At 30.9% G+C, this 17,898-nt stretch overlaps 2 protein-coding genes across 2 annotated transcripts; both read right to left on the minus strand.

Annotated features, from left to right (window-relative positions):
• Nucleotides 1-5,727: 5,727 nt before the first annotated feature.
• LOC132278703 (non-specific lipid-transfer protein-like) lies at nucleotides 5,728-6,078 on the minus strand. Its single transcript, XM_059780563.1, has one exon. It carries the CDS (start codon nucleotides 6,076-6,078, stop codon nucleotides 5,728-5,730), a length of 351 nt encoding a protein of 116 aa, XP_059636546.1.
• A 5,385-nt stretch (nucleotides 6,079-11,463) lies between these two features.
• Nucleotides 11,464-11,814, minus strand: LOC132278713 (non-specific lipid-transfer protein-like). Its single transcript, XM_059780575.1, has one exon. It carries the CDS (start codon nucleotides 11,812-11,814, stop codon nucleotides 11,464-11,466), a length of 351 nt encoding a protein of 116 aa, XP_059636558.1.
• Nucleotides 11,815-17,898: the final 6,084 nt, after the last annotated feature.

Raw genomic sequence — 17,898 nt, forward strand, 5'->3', positions numbered from 1 at the left:
ATTTTATATATATATATATATATATATATATATATATATATATATTGTAAAATGAAGTGTGTGTTTGTGTGTGTGAGAGAGAGATGTTACTTTGTGCAATCTGTGTTGAAGTCAATGGGTACAGGGAGAGTGATATTGCAAAGCTAAGGAAGCTGCTTAGTTTTGTCAGGGTTAACCCCTAAAACTGGTGCAACTTTCTTGAAGCACTCATACACTGCTTTCTGATCATCTCTAGAAGAAACCAATTGATTCAGAAACTGAGCTCTCTGGCAACATGGAACCGAGATAGGAGCAAAGCCCTCCAAGTAACCCTAGCATGGCGCGCAGCAACTTCGTGATGGCGTCTTGGCATGTGATGCCATAGACTAAAGGGCTTGTAGCCATAGCCAAAGCCACCAAGCCCAATACAAACAATGAGGAACTCATCATCTTCTTCTCCATATCTCTCTCTCACTTGATAAATATATATTAGAACTATATATATATATATGCTTTTGCTAGAAATGCTTCTCTGGTATGAAGTTGATGGCAGTGTGCACACACTATTTATAGGCTAAAAGAACAATTTTTTTTTTTATTTTTTGGTAAATACTTAGGGATGTCAATTTTTACCGCCCCGCCGGAGCCCTGCCCCGTCCCGCCCTGTTAATAACGGATATGGGAACACTTTTTATACTGTTGGGGCGGGCATGGATACAAATTTTGTACCGGTTACGGGTCATAGGGTGGGTAAGGGTTCAGTATACATATCCTAGGGGCCCTGCCCAGCCCCACCCCGCCCCGCTAAACATATAATTATATTTAATATATATATAATCTTAATAACTTATCTTAGCGACTTACCCAGTTACCTATCTCTTATAATCCTAATTTGGGATGTAAACTTGGTATTAAATTTGTTTTTGTTTTAGTTATGGTGGAAGTTGGAGCTTAAAACTTCTTGTGATTTGGTTGTATTAAACTTTTATTTTTGTTTATTACGTTCTCTGAATTATGTTATTTGCATGTTATTTTTTTTTATTTTTTTTGGGATACATAATTTGATTTATGTTGTGCCATTCCCAGGCTTTCCACATTTAAATAGCAGGAGCTTAAATTCTAAAAAGTGGGAGAAAAAAATTTGTTAGCGGGGCGGGCACGGGGGCACAATATTTCCGAACAGGGCGGGGCTGGACATGAAAATTTAACCCGTCGCGGGTCTCGGGGCGGGCATGGACTTGACAAAAATTAAAAGGGGCGGGGCGGGATTTGGGGAAACCTACTCCAAACCCTCCCCATTGCCAAAATACTATTACACCCCCTCCAAATGCCTAATATGGTCCCCGGACCAATGATGTGATGCTATAAAAACATGTCTGATACGATGCTTGGAGAGTGGTATATGCATGCTAATTGAATATCAGAAAAGTAAAGATGGCAGTTTAATTCTGATTGCCAAATAGGAAAGTAAATGCGGGGAGGTCTCAATTTTAAAGGAAAGGTGATTAATCCAAATGCGGATTTGTCTCAATTTTACAGGAAATGTGTAGTAGATAAAGGATTAATCATCATGTCATATTACTATTTAAATTGAAGTAATTTTGTAAATATTTTTCACCCTCATTTAAAGCAGTGGAAATAGTTGGGCTACTTTAAGACTTTGAAGGGCAATATTAAGAATGGATTTAATTAGGGCTGGTTTTAGGGCATTTTTTTTTCGAGGGTGGATTTTTAGCTATCTGTGAAGAGCATCTGCACCGCCCTACCTAAACCCCAATTTTGGCAAGCAAGTGGCCCAAATGCAGTGCAGCGGACTAGCTTAATTGGGTAGGGCCCACTTTGCCTCGTGGGTCGGCTCGCGGAATATTACTAGCCTACCTGAGATCGTGATTTTTTTTTGTTTTGTTTTTTTCTTTTGCAAAACGTCGCCGTTTTGCACTGTTTGGCAAGTTGTTTTTTTTTTTTTTTTGGAAAAACCCAAAAATAGGTTATTTTGAGCTCATTTTAAAAAAATAAAATAAAATTCATTAATAAAAAATATATTGTTTAGGCACTATTTGTCCAAAAAAAATTATTTGGGCCAAAAATAAATTAAAAAACCTTTTTTTTTATTTTTTTTTCCCTTAAAATTTGTTTTTTTTTTTATTTTTTTACTTTAAAATTTAAATTTCTGCCACAAACAATGCATTTGGCCGTTAAAAAATATATATCTATATTAATTTTAAATTTTTTTTTTTTTTAGAGCGGAAATTCGAAGAGCCTGGAGTGCATGTTTCTGGAGAGCGAAAGCTGCTGACGTAACTCTTAAAAAATCTAAAGTGGCATTTTTAGAGAGTAAAAATCTGGAGAGACTGATGCAGATAGCCTTATATACACACTGAAAAGATTGGAACTGTTTGGATACTTTACCATAAATGTAATCTGACCTATGTGGTTGTGTTGCAGGGCTTTTTAACACAATTTTATATGTTTTTAACACATTTATATCTATCTATTTCAGCCCAATTTAATGTGTTGAAAAAACAAACATTAATTTTTAACACATTTACGTCTACCTATTTGTTTGTTGATAATATTGTTTAATATCATACTTTATTTTAACTTACCTTTTCTAGCTGTCTTAATTTTTGAAAATTTTAAATCTGGTCAAGGAAAATTACTAAGGAAAGGAAGAAAAAAAAATTCCAAGCCTGAAACACAGAATTACAACAAGCTGATAGCAACCTCAATTTCCCAAATCCATGAAAATTACCAAAACCGAAAAGAAACACACAAGTTCGTGAACTAATGAAACGTCAACCTCTCTTTGGGAAACTCACTTGGTTTTAAGTGATCGTCTTATCTACTTATAACAAAATCAGATAAAAAAAACTCTTAAACAAAATATGAAGAGGTTTTAGCAAATATTTGATGGTGAGAGGAGTGAGTTTGAACAAATTCAATAGTGATAATTTTCGTGAGAGAGAGAGAAAGTCGTTGATGGGTTACGGCTACCTCTAAGAAGAGACATAGAGAGTGCGAAATTTCGAGTGTGAGAGGAGTGAGTTTGAACACTGAAAATTTAGTGGGTATGAGTTTATATATAGAGTTTTTAGCAAGTAATTTGTAGGATATTAATATGATTTTTACAAAATTATAGGTGTGAAATCAGTGGCACAGCCACATAGGGACAAGTGTAAAGAGGTTTTAGCAAATATTTGAGGGTGAGAGGAGTGAGTTTGAACAAATTCAATAGTTATAATTTTCGTGAGAGAGAGAGAGAGTCATTGATGGATTAGGGCTACCTCTAAGAAGAGACCTAAGAAGAGACCTAGAGAGTACGAAATTTCGAGTGTGAGAGGAGTGAGTTTTAACACTCAAAATTTAGCGGGCATGAGTTTATATATTGAGTTTTTAGCAAGTATTTTGTAGGATATTATTATGATGTTTACAAAATTATAGGTGTGAAATCAGTGGCGTAGCCACATAGGGATAAGTGGGAGCAACTGCCTCTACTCAATTTTTAATTTTTTTATATTTTATATGGAAAGATTTTTATATTTGTATAATTGCCCCCTCTAAAATTTGATATATATATATATATGTAACCAAAAGCTCATTCACGAATTTTACACCAAAAAAAAAAAAGGAATATAATCATCACACAATTATAAATGTATATAATATATCTATCAATTTATCACTTTCCCATAAAATACAATATTTTTTTCTACTTTGCCAAAATATTATATTTTTTCCCACTTTTCAAAAAAAAAAAAAGCATTTCATCAAGATATTCTATCATACTTTTGACTTAACCATAAACAACTGGATTGTTTCCATCACATTTTCAATCTTCAATATTTTCCACCATCCAAACAATGCAACCATTTACCAGAAGACAGAAATTCAGTCAGTCGTACTCCAGTGCGGCAGATAGGTAATCTGAATTTTTATTATTTTTTTATCATCTAAATTTAAGATTATTATTGCATATTATAATTTTAATTAGAAAAATTATTAATTATTACTATCAAAATTATTAATTATTACTATCAAAATTATTTTAGGGCTGCTTGTTCTTTCAAAATTTAGTTTGTGTAATTGTGTTACTAATTATTATTCTCTAAATAAGACTTAGAATTATCATGGATTTTTATTTTTAATTTTTTTTTGCATATGTGATATATTAGAACCATTAGGTAACTGTGTTATTTTCTTTTTTATATTTTATTATTGATTCATTGAATATGATTTTTTTAAATATATTTAATTGAATAAACTCAATTTTAAAACAGTAATGAATAATCTGAATAATCATTGTGAATGTACTGAATAGAAATATAATAAATCAATGTTTTAATTTTTACACAAATTGTTGTGGTTCAAATATTATATATATATATATATATATATATATATATATATATATGGCTAATGTGTGAAATGAAAGTCAGAAAAATTCAGTGCCAACATACGGGAGAATTGTACTTACCGTCTCTTTAGTTATGATTTATTATACTTACGTCACTGTCACTTATGTTTTAAATAATTATAATTATCTTTCTTCTTGTCACACATGTAACAAACTGACTGCTACTATTTGTTTCACTATCGTTCAAAGAGTCGCGACGATTTTCTTGTATATTTTTTATAAGGAAATATATCCTCAAAGAAATAAGCATTAAGTAATTATATTGACATGAATGTCAGAAATATCTAATTTATGCACAAGGAAACAATATGCACTACTATTCTGTGCATAGCCTATGAAAATACCATCAAAGGTTTTTGGTCATATTTTAACTTTCTTAGAAGTAGGAACCGCAACCTTAGCTAGAGACCCCCATACTTTTAAGAATTTATAAGAAGGTTTTTGACATTTTCATGTCACATTTGTTTTATTTTGAGATATTTTATTAAGGACATAATTTACAAAAAACAAAGCGTCCCCCACAAATTTTGGGTTAAATCAGAACTTATCAACATAGCATTCATCATTTCTTTTAAGATACAGTACAGTTTTTGCGTTCAGAAACACCATTTTGTTAAGGTGAATAAGGAGCGATAGTTTGGTGAATAATACCATATTCTGAACAAATATCAGCGAATAGTGCTTCGTAATCACCACCTCTATCACTTCTTAATACCTTTATTTTTTTTTTTTTTAAGTTCATTCTCAAAAAAAATTAATTGCTTACCCAAAAAAAAAAAAAAAAAAAATATTTGTGTTGTAATCCACATAAATTTTTTTCCTTTGTTTTTTTCTTCTTCTGCACATTATTGTACTTGAAGACTCTGAATTAAGTCTATCGATGCAAACATGGAGGTCAAATTATTCATTGTTGCAAAACATGGAAGATTTCCAAAATATAGCATAGAATTGAATAACATAAATCCCAGAGAACATGATTAGGAAACGAAGATCTTGGTTATATTTAGTAATTGTGTTCATACAATTAAGAAGATCGTTCACGAAGGGGAAAAAAAAAAAAGAAAGAAGCTACAATATATTTGCTATCTTGACATGATACATATAATAATAATTATGCTATATCAGGCCAAGCATTTTATTTTACTATATAAGGAAACCTTTCTAGCTAGTTTCTCCCCCAGAATTTCCATCAACCAATCAAAACCTGCATGTCACAAAATTAAGACATAAAAAAAAAAAAGCTAATTTGAGTCATATATATATATATATATATATATATATATATATATTGTAAAATGAAGTGTGTGTTTGTGTGTGTGAGAGAGAGATATATGTTACTTTGTGCAATCTGTGTTGAAGTCAAAGGGTACAGAGAGAGTGATGTTGCAAAGCTGAGGAAGTTGCTTAGCTTTGTCAGGGTTAACCCCAACAGCTGGTGCAACTTTTTTGAAGCACTCACACACTGCTTTCCGATCATCTCTGTTAGTAACCAACTGATTCAGAGACTGAGCACTCTGGCAACATGGAACTGAGATAGGAAAAAAACCCACCAAGTAACCCTGGCATGGCAACAGCTTCGATACAGCGTCTTGGCACGTGATGCCATTAACCACGGGGCTTGTAGCCATAGCCAAAACCACCAAGCCCAATACAAACAATGTGGAACTCATCATCTTCTTCTCCATATCTCTCTCACTTCAATATATTAGAACAATAATAGTGTGTATATATGTTTACTTAGCTAGAAATGCTTCTTTGGGATGAAGTTGGTGATAGTGTGGACACTGTATTTATAGTGCAATGGCAAGTGGGAATGATGGGTGGTAATTCTTCTACCGGGAGCATGTTAAGGAAAGGAAATAAATATGGGTAAGAGAGGACGTACTACCATTCATGGTCAAGGAAATTTACTGTGTGTTCACTTGATTTGCGTTCTGTTTCCATTTGGAGTAACGCTATAAAAATAAAAAATAAGAAAAAGAAAGAGAAAAAAAAAAAAAAAAAGAATAAGAAGAAGTTCCCTCAGTCTTTTCCCAAACGGTCACAAGTTCTCCCTATTTAAAAATAAGAATAATGATTTTAAAGGGATACACTCTTATTCACCACTAAGAGCTCCAGAGTAACTCCAAACGGTTGAGTTCTCCCTATTTAAAAATAAGAATAATGATTTTAAAGGATACTCTTAGTCACCACTAAGAATTCTCCCAATTTAGTAATTAGATTAAAAGATACATTAAATAATTTATTTCACATATCTTTAAAAATAAATAAAAATCTATTTCAATGATTAAGTATAAATAGCTCACTATTCTTCTAATAAGAGGGTCCTCATAAAAGAATTATCTAAATTAAAAAAAATATATACAATTAAAATATTTATGTCAATTATTGATGATATTAATCAGTAATAAAAACGGAGCGTTATGTTATACAAATCGAATTGCATAAAAGAGCATTTTTTTATTTTCTGGTAAATACTATTCACCCCCTCCAAATGCCCAATATGGTGGTCGGACCAGTGATGTGATGCTAAAAAGACATATATGATACGATGCTTGGAGAGTGGTATATGCATACTAATTTTTATTTTTTATTTTTTAACGGGTATATGCGCACTAATTGCATAAAAAGTAATGGTGACAGTTTAATTCTAAATGTGGGAGGTCTCAATTTTAATGGAAAGGTGCAAATAAGGATTAATCATCACTTCATATTACTATTTAAATTGAAGTAATTTTGTTTACATTTTTCACCCTCATTTAAAGCAAAGCAAATAGTTGGGCTGGTTTAGGACTTTGAAGGGCAATATTAAGAATGGATTTAATGAGGGCTGGTTTTTGGACCTTTTTTTTTGGGGGGGGTGGATTTTTAGCTATCTGTGAAGTTATTATATATATATAAACCTTGATATACACACCAAAAGATTGCAATTGTTTTGATCCTTTACCATAAATGTAATCTCACCAATATAGTTGTGTAGTAGAGTTTTTGAACACAATTATATATGTATTAAACACATTTATATCTATCTATTTCAGCCAGATTTAATGTGTTGAAAAACAAAACATTAAATTTTAACATTTACTTCTACCTATTTGTTTCTTGATAATATTGTTTAATATCATGATTTGTTTTAATTTACCTTTTCTAAAAAATAAATAAAATCCCAAGCATGAAACACATAATCACAACAAGCTGATAGCAACCTCAATTTCCCAAACCAAAGAAAATTATCAAAATAGAAAAGAAATACACAAGTCCATGAACTAATGAAACGTCAATCTCTCTTTGGAAAACTCACTTGGTTTTCAGTGATCGTGTTATCTACTTACAACAAAATCAAATAAAAAACTCTTAAACAAAATATACTGAGTTTTTAGCAAATATTTGAGGGTGAGAGGAGTACTGAGCTTGAACAAATTCAATAGTTATAATATGAGAGAGAGAGTCGTCGATGGGTTTGGTGTTACCTATGAGAAGAGGCCCAGGGAGTACGAAATTTTGAGTGTGTGAAAAGCAGGGGCAAAGCCAGGATTTCAATTAAGGAGAGATGCAGTATAAAAAAAACATTTATTTCCCCTTCAAATCATGGTTCAGAGAAGAAGAAAAAAAAAATCATTTTAAAATAATATAATAATCAATTAGTAGTATAACAAAAATAAATAATTGACCAATTTTAACTTACAAAATTATTCGGTAATATTTTAGTTCAATACAATAGGTCTTTGCATGAAATTACAGTCATTGACTACATAAAATTTAAGCTTAGTGAAAAAACAAAGTTACAACATACTACAAGTGCAAAATCTAAGGAAAAAATAAAAATAAAAATAAATAAATAAATTTTGCCCCATATATATAGATGGTGGAGCCAGGTCATGGGGGCATGTGCCTCCTCAGCGTCTTAATTGGCTCCGCCCACGAGAGTGAGTTTGACCACTCAAACTTTGTGGGTATGAATTTATATATAGAGTTTTTAGCAATTAGTATTTTGTATGATATTATTATGATGTTTACAAAACTATAGCTGTGAAATGAAAGTTAAAAAAATTCAATGTGTGCGATGGCCCGAGAGAGCCCAGGGTGCATAGGTCTGTCCTTGGTTACTTCCTTCGGGAGAATTATACTTACAGTCTCTTTAGTTATGATTTATTTTACTTACTAGGCACGGAGGGCTCAGTAGATGCTGAAATTTTTTATTATTGTATTTTTGACCTCTAAATTTATACTTTTTGCATTAATATTCATAAAATTATGAAATTACCCTCACTAAAATTATGAAAATGCTCCACTGAAATTATAAAAAAAAACCCCTCTATATAAATTCGCCTCCTCATATAAATTCCTAGATCCGCCGTCCTGATACTTACCTCACCTGTGTTTTAAATAATTACAATTATCTTTATTCTAGTTACATGTATAACAAACTGATTCCTACTATTATTTTCACTATGGTTCAAAGAAAGTCAATGTTGCCCTTTAAATTTATGTAAAAACACTTTTGTCCAATACTTATTGGGTAAAACGACAATAATACCCCTAACTAAAAAAAAAATAGATTAATGAAAATGCGATGGTTGGATATATATATATTTTTGCTCAAGAATCATTAAACAAAAGTGCCTTCGTAGAAATTTAAAGGACATATTTGTCAAAGAAGTTAAAAAACATGTCACATCAATATTGACCATCTCTTACTATAATTAGTGAAAGTAACGGCACAAGACCATTTGATTCGCACGTATATATAACTAGAATGAAATTAATTATAATTATCCAAAATACAGGGAATAAGTGTAATAAATCTTAACTAAAGGAGTGATAAGTATAATTTACCTTTACTTGATGTTTTTTACAACTTGATTTAAGTAGATGTTGTTTTCTTGATTTTTTTCTTTAATTTCTCTAACAAACTTGTACGCATAGTTGATTTATATATAGATGAAAACACCCATATCAAAAATTCCATTGTTAGTTTTCTCCGTGCCTGGTCTAAAACAACACCCTGATAGTTGTTTCCACTCATCAATGGACTTTAAATCGTTAGGAAAACTGATGAGACCAAATTTGATTACCTACTTTCAAATTTCAATTGACAGTATCTGATAAAATAATTTTAGATGATCTATCAAAAATTTAGATGACATTTATCATGCTTTTTTATGCTTTTTTCTTTCTTTTATTTATAACAAAGAGCTACATTTTCAAGCTTTTAAAATTTTTTTAATCGAAACTACTTTTGCATAATCATATAAGAAAATGATATTTTAGGTGACTTTGGAAACTAGTTAAAGTTTCAATGGACTGAGTCATTTAGTTTAACAAAAAAAAAAAAAAGAAAGAAATTATTAAAAGATATGTAATATTTTAAGAGAGAGAGAGACTTTTATTAAAATAATTGGTTACAATTAAGTTGATTAGTCATTTTTATCATTTTCTATTAGAATTTTTTTTTTTTTCAAATGGTGAGAATTTTAAATTCATTGATGGTTGCTATGTTAAAATATTAAATGACATGGGAGATTGGTGATTTATTTTTTTTTTCAAAGTTGGTATTCACACACTCCTTTTAAGGAATTGTTTACACTCAGTACGCATTGATCTTAAGACTAAATACTTTATGAAGTACCGGGACTCAAGTCTTTTCCAACTAGGCCAACCTTAGGATTGAGACTGGTGAATTTGGATTAAGCGTTGCAACGAATAGATCAAGTGCAGCTTGTTGTATATTAACACATTCTTTATGCTATGATAGAGATGGTTATGGTTCATTTTATCAATTGTATTACAGTTATAGCGATTATGTAAGTTATTGTTGCTTCTTGTAAGTTTGACAATTAAGGGCAATATTTATAGAAAATATGCAACGGTAGTGATCTCTTGCCCATTTGTTACTCCTGATCATGGAAATTATCCACCAAACATGATGACGGTTATATATGAATTTTTTTTTTTTTTTTAGGTAACTATCTTGTTAGATTCAAATCATATCTAACAATCTATCATGTTTGTCGTGAATAAATTACATGCTCATTGGCGAGCAAATTACCCTAACACGCCTTATTAGTCAAGAAGTTGCGTAGCAAAGTCCTTTAGTAGGTGGGTAAAAGGTACGGTCTTAAATTGAGAGAGAGATTATTGTAGGAATATTGATAAAGATTGTCCCCTGGTTTAATATTGCAAAGAATATTTTTGAAATATTTTTCGAAAAGTAAGGACTCTTGAATGACACAAATTAAATTTTAAGGGACCATGGTGCACAAAAATTATAATAAAGGGGTGTTTTTTTTTAAAAAAAAACTTAAGCCAATATTCCTTGTTGCAAACATCGAGGATTTTCAAAATATATATGCCACCATACGATTATAAGAGGCTAGAGCTCTTGTAGAGGGTGACCGGAATGTTGAATTAATAGTGATGGCTAACAGTCACTAATAAGGTATCCATCCATTAATTAGTGACAATGTATTGGGCTGCAGTTTCCATTTTATATTGCATTGTATGGGCCTAAGTCAACCCAAATCCCTTAGTCCTGTGTGGTTTCCTCAACTCTTTTTGCTTTGGGTCCTTGTGCCTTGTTCGGCTGGGTTTACCCCTTTACAGCCTTTTCGTACATATTACTGTACTTCTTATTAATAAAAATTGCTTGAAATTCCATGGAAAAAAAAAAAAAATCCAAAATATAACATAAGATCGAATAATAGAAATCCCAGATAATTTGATTGGGGAACAAAATTCTTCATTAGATTCAGTAATTTTGTTCATACAATTAAGTAGATCGCCAAGGAAAAATGAAAGAAGCTATTGTCTTTATTTGCCAACTTGGCATGATCGATATATATATTATATAGTAATATATAATTATGCTATCTCAGGCCAACAATTTTATTCTACAAAGGAAACGTTTCTCCCCCAGAATTTCCAACGACCAATCAAACCCTGCATGTCACAAAATTGAGAGAGAGAGAAAAAGTCAATTTGAGTCAGATATATATATATATATATATATATATATATATATATTGTAAAATGAAGTGTGTGTTTGTGTGTGAGAGAGAGAGATATATAAGTTACTTTGTGCAATCTGTGTTGAAGTCAATGGGTACAGAGAGAGTGATGTTGCAAAGTTGAGGAAGCTGCTTAGCTTTGTCAGGGTTAACCCCAACAGCTGGTGCAACTTTTTTGAAGCACTCACACACTGCTTTTCGATCATCTCTGTTAGTAACCAACTGATTCAGAGACTGAGCACTCTGGCAACATGGAACCGAGATGGGAAAAAAACCCACCAAGTAACCCTGACATGGCAACAGCTTCGATACGGCGTCTTGGCACGTGATGCCATTAACCACAGGGCTTGTAGCCATAGCCAAAACCATCAAGCCCAATACAAACAATGAGGAACTCATCATCTTCTTCTCCATATCTCTCTCTCACTTGATCAATATATATTACAACTATATATATATATATATGTTTTGCTAGAAATGCTTCTCTGGTATGAAGTTGATGGCAGTGTGCACACACTATTTATGGTACAATGGCTGGGGGAGCAGGGGTGGTAAATCTTCTACTAAGTGCGTGTTAAGGAAAGGAAATAAAAACGGATAAGAGGATTTGATTGTCTAATCACATTTATTGGTTGTGCGTTACTTTTTTGACTAAGGTGTGCCCCACCATTGACTCAAACTGAGGATGTTTTCAATTTTTTTTTTTTTTTTTTTTTTTTTTTTTTTTGGCAATTGTGAATTTGAAAACATATTTATTGCACGGGAAAAGTCTGGAAAATTATTTAGTGCCAATGGGCTTCTTTAAACAACCCCTATCCAAATTAGTGTGGAAAATTGTTGTGTGGCAAGAGATCCGTATATTATTTATTTTTATTTATTTATTTATTGACAAGAAATTTACACAGTTTGTTTTTAGGAATTCAAACTCTCATCACTTTTTTTGAAGGGTAAAAGTGATATCATTAGACTGCACAACTGACAGATGCCTATATTATTACAGTATATTTTTAATTGGTAAATAATCGACACTCTCCAACTATCGCTCTTGCTAGTTATGTTTGTTGATCGAATATGCATATTAATTGCATATAAGATAAATGGAGGCAATTAAAAGGAGATTTGCAGGGATAATTTATTCCTCCCAACCTCTCATTTGTTTTTCTTCTAAAATTAGGAAGATTTGAAAAAAGAAAAAAAAAAAGAAAAGGAAAAGTTATATTTTGGTGACCAAAATTAAACATAATTGCTATATAGTGACCTTAAAGTCAAGAAAAGGTGAATAGTGACCAATTTTGAAACTTATTTAATATTAAGTGACCATTTAAGAATAATTTGGTCAAAAATACTTAAAAGTTTAATAAACATTTTAAAAATAAATTTTAAATGACAAAATTGCCCTCCAATATAAATAATAAGTCATTAAATTCATCCTCCTTCTACTCTCACTCTCTCTAATCCAACGTTTTCGTTTTTTCCTTTTTAGTCTATAATTTACCAATTTAAAAAATTAAGATTTCTTTATCAACATTATCTATTTTTCACCCTTTATCTATTTTTCAAGGCTCTCTACCATCTAATATTTTCCTTTTTAGTTTACAATTTTCTAATTTAAAAAATTAAAATTTCTTTATCAACATTATCTCTTTTCCATCCTTTATTTATTTTTCAAGGCTTTCCAGCATGAACGCTTTACAGTGGCAAATCATACTTTTGAAACACCCTTTAATAATTAATAAAATTATGAAATTAATCAACAATAATCATTATTTCTTGAACTATAATTAAGTAGTATTAAAAATTCCTAAAAATTACAATCTTATATCTGAAGAAAGATCTCTCAGACAAATCAACTCGTAAAGTATAATAACTATACTTTGAAAATAATGAATAAGAAGAAAATTTACAATTTTCTCGTCATGTCTCTTAGAATCTTGAAGAAAATTATATATAATATCCATCATCAGTTCTCTCCCATCTTGATCTTCTCTTTAGAGACTCACCCTAATAATCGTCTTTTTGTTAGTCAATTTAAGTAAGTATTTATTTAGGTTAATGTAGAGGGTAAATTTGTCTACTTATATAATAATATATTATAAGAAGGCTATTTAGGTAATAAACCATCAAATGGTCACTTAATATCAATTAAGTTTCAAAATTGGTCACTATTCACCTTTTCTTGACTTTAAGGTCACTATATAACAATTATATTTAATTTTGGTCACCAAAATATAATTTTTCCAAAAAAAAATAATAACAATTTAAGTAACATTTTAATGAAGAAAATTTTAACCATATATGAGTCTCACTTTACACTCAGAAACCATAGTAAATTAATTAAAGTAATTTTTTTTCTTGTCTCTACTTTACATTTTTTAAACAAGAATAATATATTCTTTTTTTTTTTTTTTCCTTTAAACATGTACAAGTGAGTCTTTCATTTCTTTTTTACTATCCTAACTAATATTATCATTTATTTATTTTTTTCCTCTTATTTATCCATGAAATAGTGTACCTCAGATTCTAACCAGTAATCATAAGTCCACCCAAATACATAGAGTACTGATATGCATAGTAAAAGCTTTAATCGAATGGCAGGATTCAATAAACAAACAAATTCTAACTCATATCATCCAATGGACGGTAAGTTTTCACTATGCTAATCATTTTTTAAATTACACTAGTATAGCGTGATATATTTGCGTAGACTATTGAATAAATATTTGTCTTCGTTTCTTTTAACCATGAATTGGTCAATATATGTTGAATTTTTTCCTTTAGTGAATGATTACAGGAAGATCTTGTCACACCTCATATTCAAATAAAAAAATAATCTAGCATATATGAATTGAGTATTAATATCATTTAATGCCTTAATTTTTGAGTCAGATCAGTAGCATTTGCCTATTACGATACGACAAAAACGTTAAACGACCAATTCATAGCAATCATAGTGGGATATACTCCGATCATCCGGGACAAAAACAAAGAGACCCTTCGTCTTGCTCCGACTTCTGTTGTTATGTGTGTTTAGCTTTCAAACTTTGTTACCATCGAATTTTTGTCCGTATCAATCCTCCAAGAACCTTGGAATCTCCGGCGGCCAAATGCACTTCAAAATGTTCCAAACCCAGCATTGCTCGTCTCTGTTATCTTTCTTCTTTATTCGGGGTATTCAAGGGTTTGATTTAGATATCAAAAACAACCACTACAATCCACCTACTCGCTAATGGCTGCAGTAAGTGTTCTTCTTCTTACTTCATCTGATTTGATGTTCTATGGAATTGGGTTTTCCTTTCTGATGTTTCATTTGATGTAATTTGATTTTTGATACGGCTTTTCTTAGAGGTATATATATTTTGCTTTATAGTTTGGGGCATTTCATTTTTGGGTTCTTTTAGGGTTTATTTTTGGAGCAGTGAGATTGTTTAGCTGACTCATATTGCTTTTTTGGATTTCTGGTCTATAGCACTTATTTGGTCCGTTCAGATTAGTGTTTATAATGTTTGATGAACACATTTCTTCACTTGTGTGTGTATATTTTGTTATGTATATGTACATGTGTAATGTGTTCATGTAATAGATAATATTTCATTTAGCACAATAGTACAATGCAACCCAGGTTTCAAGAGGCAAGTCATAATAAACTTGAATGTCCAGAGTTTGACTCTCACAGGGCGCAAAAAACTCCAAAGTTTAAATGATATGTGCAGTTTGCGAGCTGGACCTACCAAACCCTACCACTTGCATGCCAATTGATCAATATATTGTAACTGCATCTATGAATTTAGTAAAAATGTTTTGACTGATTATGGGGTGCACTTGGGTAATTTAGATAAGGTTTGATTTGTAAAGTTCGATAAATTTGCTACCTTTTGTTAGGATTTTGTGTCATTTTGTTATACCTTGATGCTAATTGCAAGTACATGACATGTGAGTTCGTGACTTTTCTTGAACATGAGCAACACCTTTCCTTGTAACTTTGCAAGGCGCCAAAAGCTTTCTTTTAACATAACATTCAAATTATGTGCGTCTTTGTGATAGTCGTGGTATCACGCATTTATCACATGCTTCTTGATATCAATTTTATGGGTCAGTGTCTAGTGCGACGGTAAAAACTTGCATCATCCCAGCACCCTCGAATAATAGGTGCCACAATGATTTTTGACCCTTTTTTTCCTTTATGTTGATTTCGTTTTTCAGAATTTTATGGAAGCTTTTTGTTATTTCAGAATTGAGTTGATCTTCATAGTGTCTTTACACTTGTTAGATGATTCATTTATATTTCCCTAGATTTTATTTTTATATTTCCCAAGTTCTTCATTTAAAAGAGAGATTTTAGCAGACACTACATTACATGTGACATTGAATAGATAATATTCTTTTTTCAAATAAATACCGGTTAAAATTTGTATCCCCAAATAAAATTCAATACCACTATCAACTATATTGTATAAAAAAAAGAGTAGCAAATGCAATCATGAAAGCAGAGAATAGCTCCATTAATGGTGATTTCTACATAAAAAGTAACCACTTGGCTCAGAGAAGGGGAGTTCTATTTTCTGTGCTAGCCATCAGAATGAACTAGTCCTCACCTTGTTCAATTTCTCGCTTAAATTCTATGTTGAATGATTTTGAGATTCAAATTTGTAAATCCCTCCATCGTCAAAGTATCAATACATTGGTGTTACATGAATAAAGCGCAAAACACTTAATTTACTGTCGCCGAAAGATTTGGATAATGACATGCTTTGACGATGGCATGCACGATGAATATAGTGAATCACCATTGATTTAAACGACTTTGTTCCAAAATTACTATCAAAATTATTTTAGGGCTTGTTGTTCTTTCAAAATTTAGTTTGTGTAATTGTGTTACTAATTATTATTCTCTAAATAAGACTTAGAATTTGTTTTTATTTGCAACCCAAATCAATGAAATCAGATTCACTGTTATCGCGGATTTTTATTTTTAATTTTTTTTTTGCATATGTGATATATTAGAACCATTAGGTAACTGTGTTATTTTCTTTTTTATATTTTATTATTGATTCATTGAATATGATTTTTTTTAATATATTTAATTGAATAAACTTAATTTTAAAATAGCAATGAATAATCTGAAAAATCGTTGTGAATGTACTGAATAGAAATATAATAAATCAATGTTTTAATTTTTACACATATTGTTGTGGTTCAAATAATATATATATATATATATATATATATATGTTATTGCTATTAAAAATTGGCCCCACTAAAGGAAATTCCTGGCTAATGTGTGAAATGAAAGTCAAAAAAATTCAGTGCCAACATACTGGAGAATTGTACTTACAATCTCTTTAATTACCGTCGCTTGTGTTTTAAATAATTATAATTATCTTTCTTCTTGTCACACATGTAACAAACTGACTGCTACTATTCGATTCACTATCGTTCAAAGAGTCACGACGGTTTTCTTGTATATTTTTTATAAGGAAATATATCCTCAAAGAAACAAGCATTTCTTGATTGAGTAATTGTATTGACATGAATGTCAGAAATATCTGATTTATGCAGAAGGAAACAATATGCACTACTATTTTGCGCATAGCCTATGAAAATATCATCAAAGGTTTTTGGTCATATCTTAACTTTCTTAGAAGTAGGAACCGCAACCTTAGCTAGAGACTCCCACACTTTTAAGAATTTATAGGAGGGTTTTTGACATTTTCATGTCACATTTGTTTTATTTTGAGATATTTTATTAAGGACATAATTTACAAAAAAACAAAGCTTCCCCCCACAAATTCTGGGTTAAATCAGAACTTATCAACATAGCATTCATCATTTCTCTTAAGATACAGTTTTTGCGTTCAGGAACACCATTCTGTTAAGGTGAATAAGGAGCGGTAGTTTGGTGAATAATACCATATTCTGAACAAATATCAGCGAATAGTGCTTCGTAATCACCACCTCTATCACTTCTTAATACCTTTATTTTTTTTTTTAAGTTGATTCTCAAAAAAAATTAATTGCTTACCCAAAAAAAAAATTAAAATTGTGTTGTAATCCACATAAATTTTTTTCCTTTGTTTTTTTCTTCTTTTGCACATTATTGTACTTGAAGACTCTGAATTAAGTCTATCGATGCAAACATGGAGGTCAAATTATTCATTGCTGCAAAACATGGAAGATTTCCAAAATATAGCATAGAATTGAATAACATAAATCCCAGAGAACATGATTAGGAAACGATGATCTTGGTTATATTTAGTAATTGTGTTCATACAATTAAGAAGATCGTTCATGAAGGGAAAAAAGAAAGAAGCTACAATATATTTGCTATCTTGACATGATACATATAATAATAATTATGCTATATCAGGCCAAGCATTTTATTTTACTATATAAGGAAACGTTTCTAGCTAGTTTCTCCCCCAGAATTTCCACCAACCAATCAAAACCTGCATGTCACAAAATTAAGACATAAAAAAAAAAAAGCTAATTTGAGTCATATAT

The sequence above is a fragment of the Cornus florida genome, unplaced genomic scaffold, assembly GCF_030987335.1.
Source record: "Cornus florida cultivar Cherokee Brave unplaced genomic scaffold, ASM3098733v1 CherokeeBrave_3.0.0_Hap2_Chr01, whole genome shotgun sequence".
NCBI classification, from domain to species: Eukaryota; Viridiplantae; Streptophyta; class Magnoliopsida; order Cornales; family Cornaceae; genus Cornus; species Cornus florida.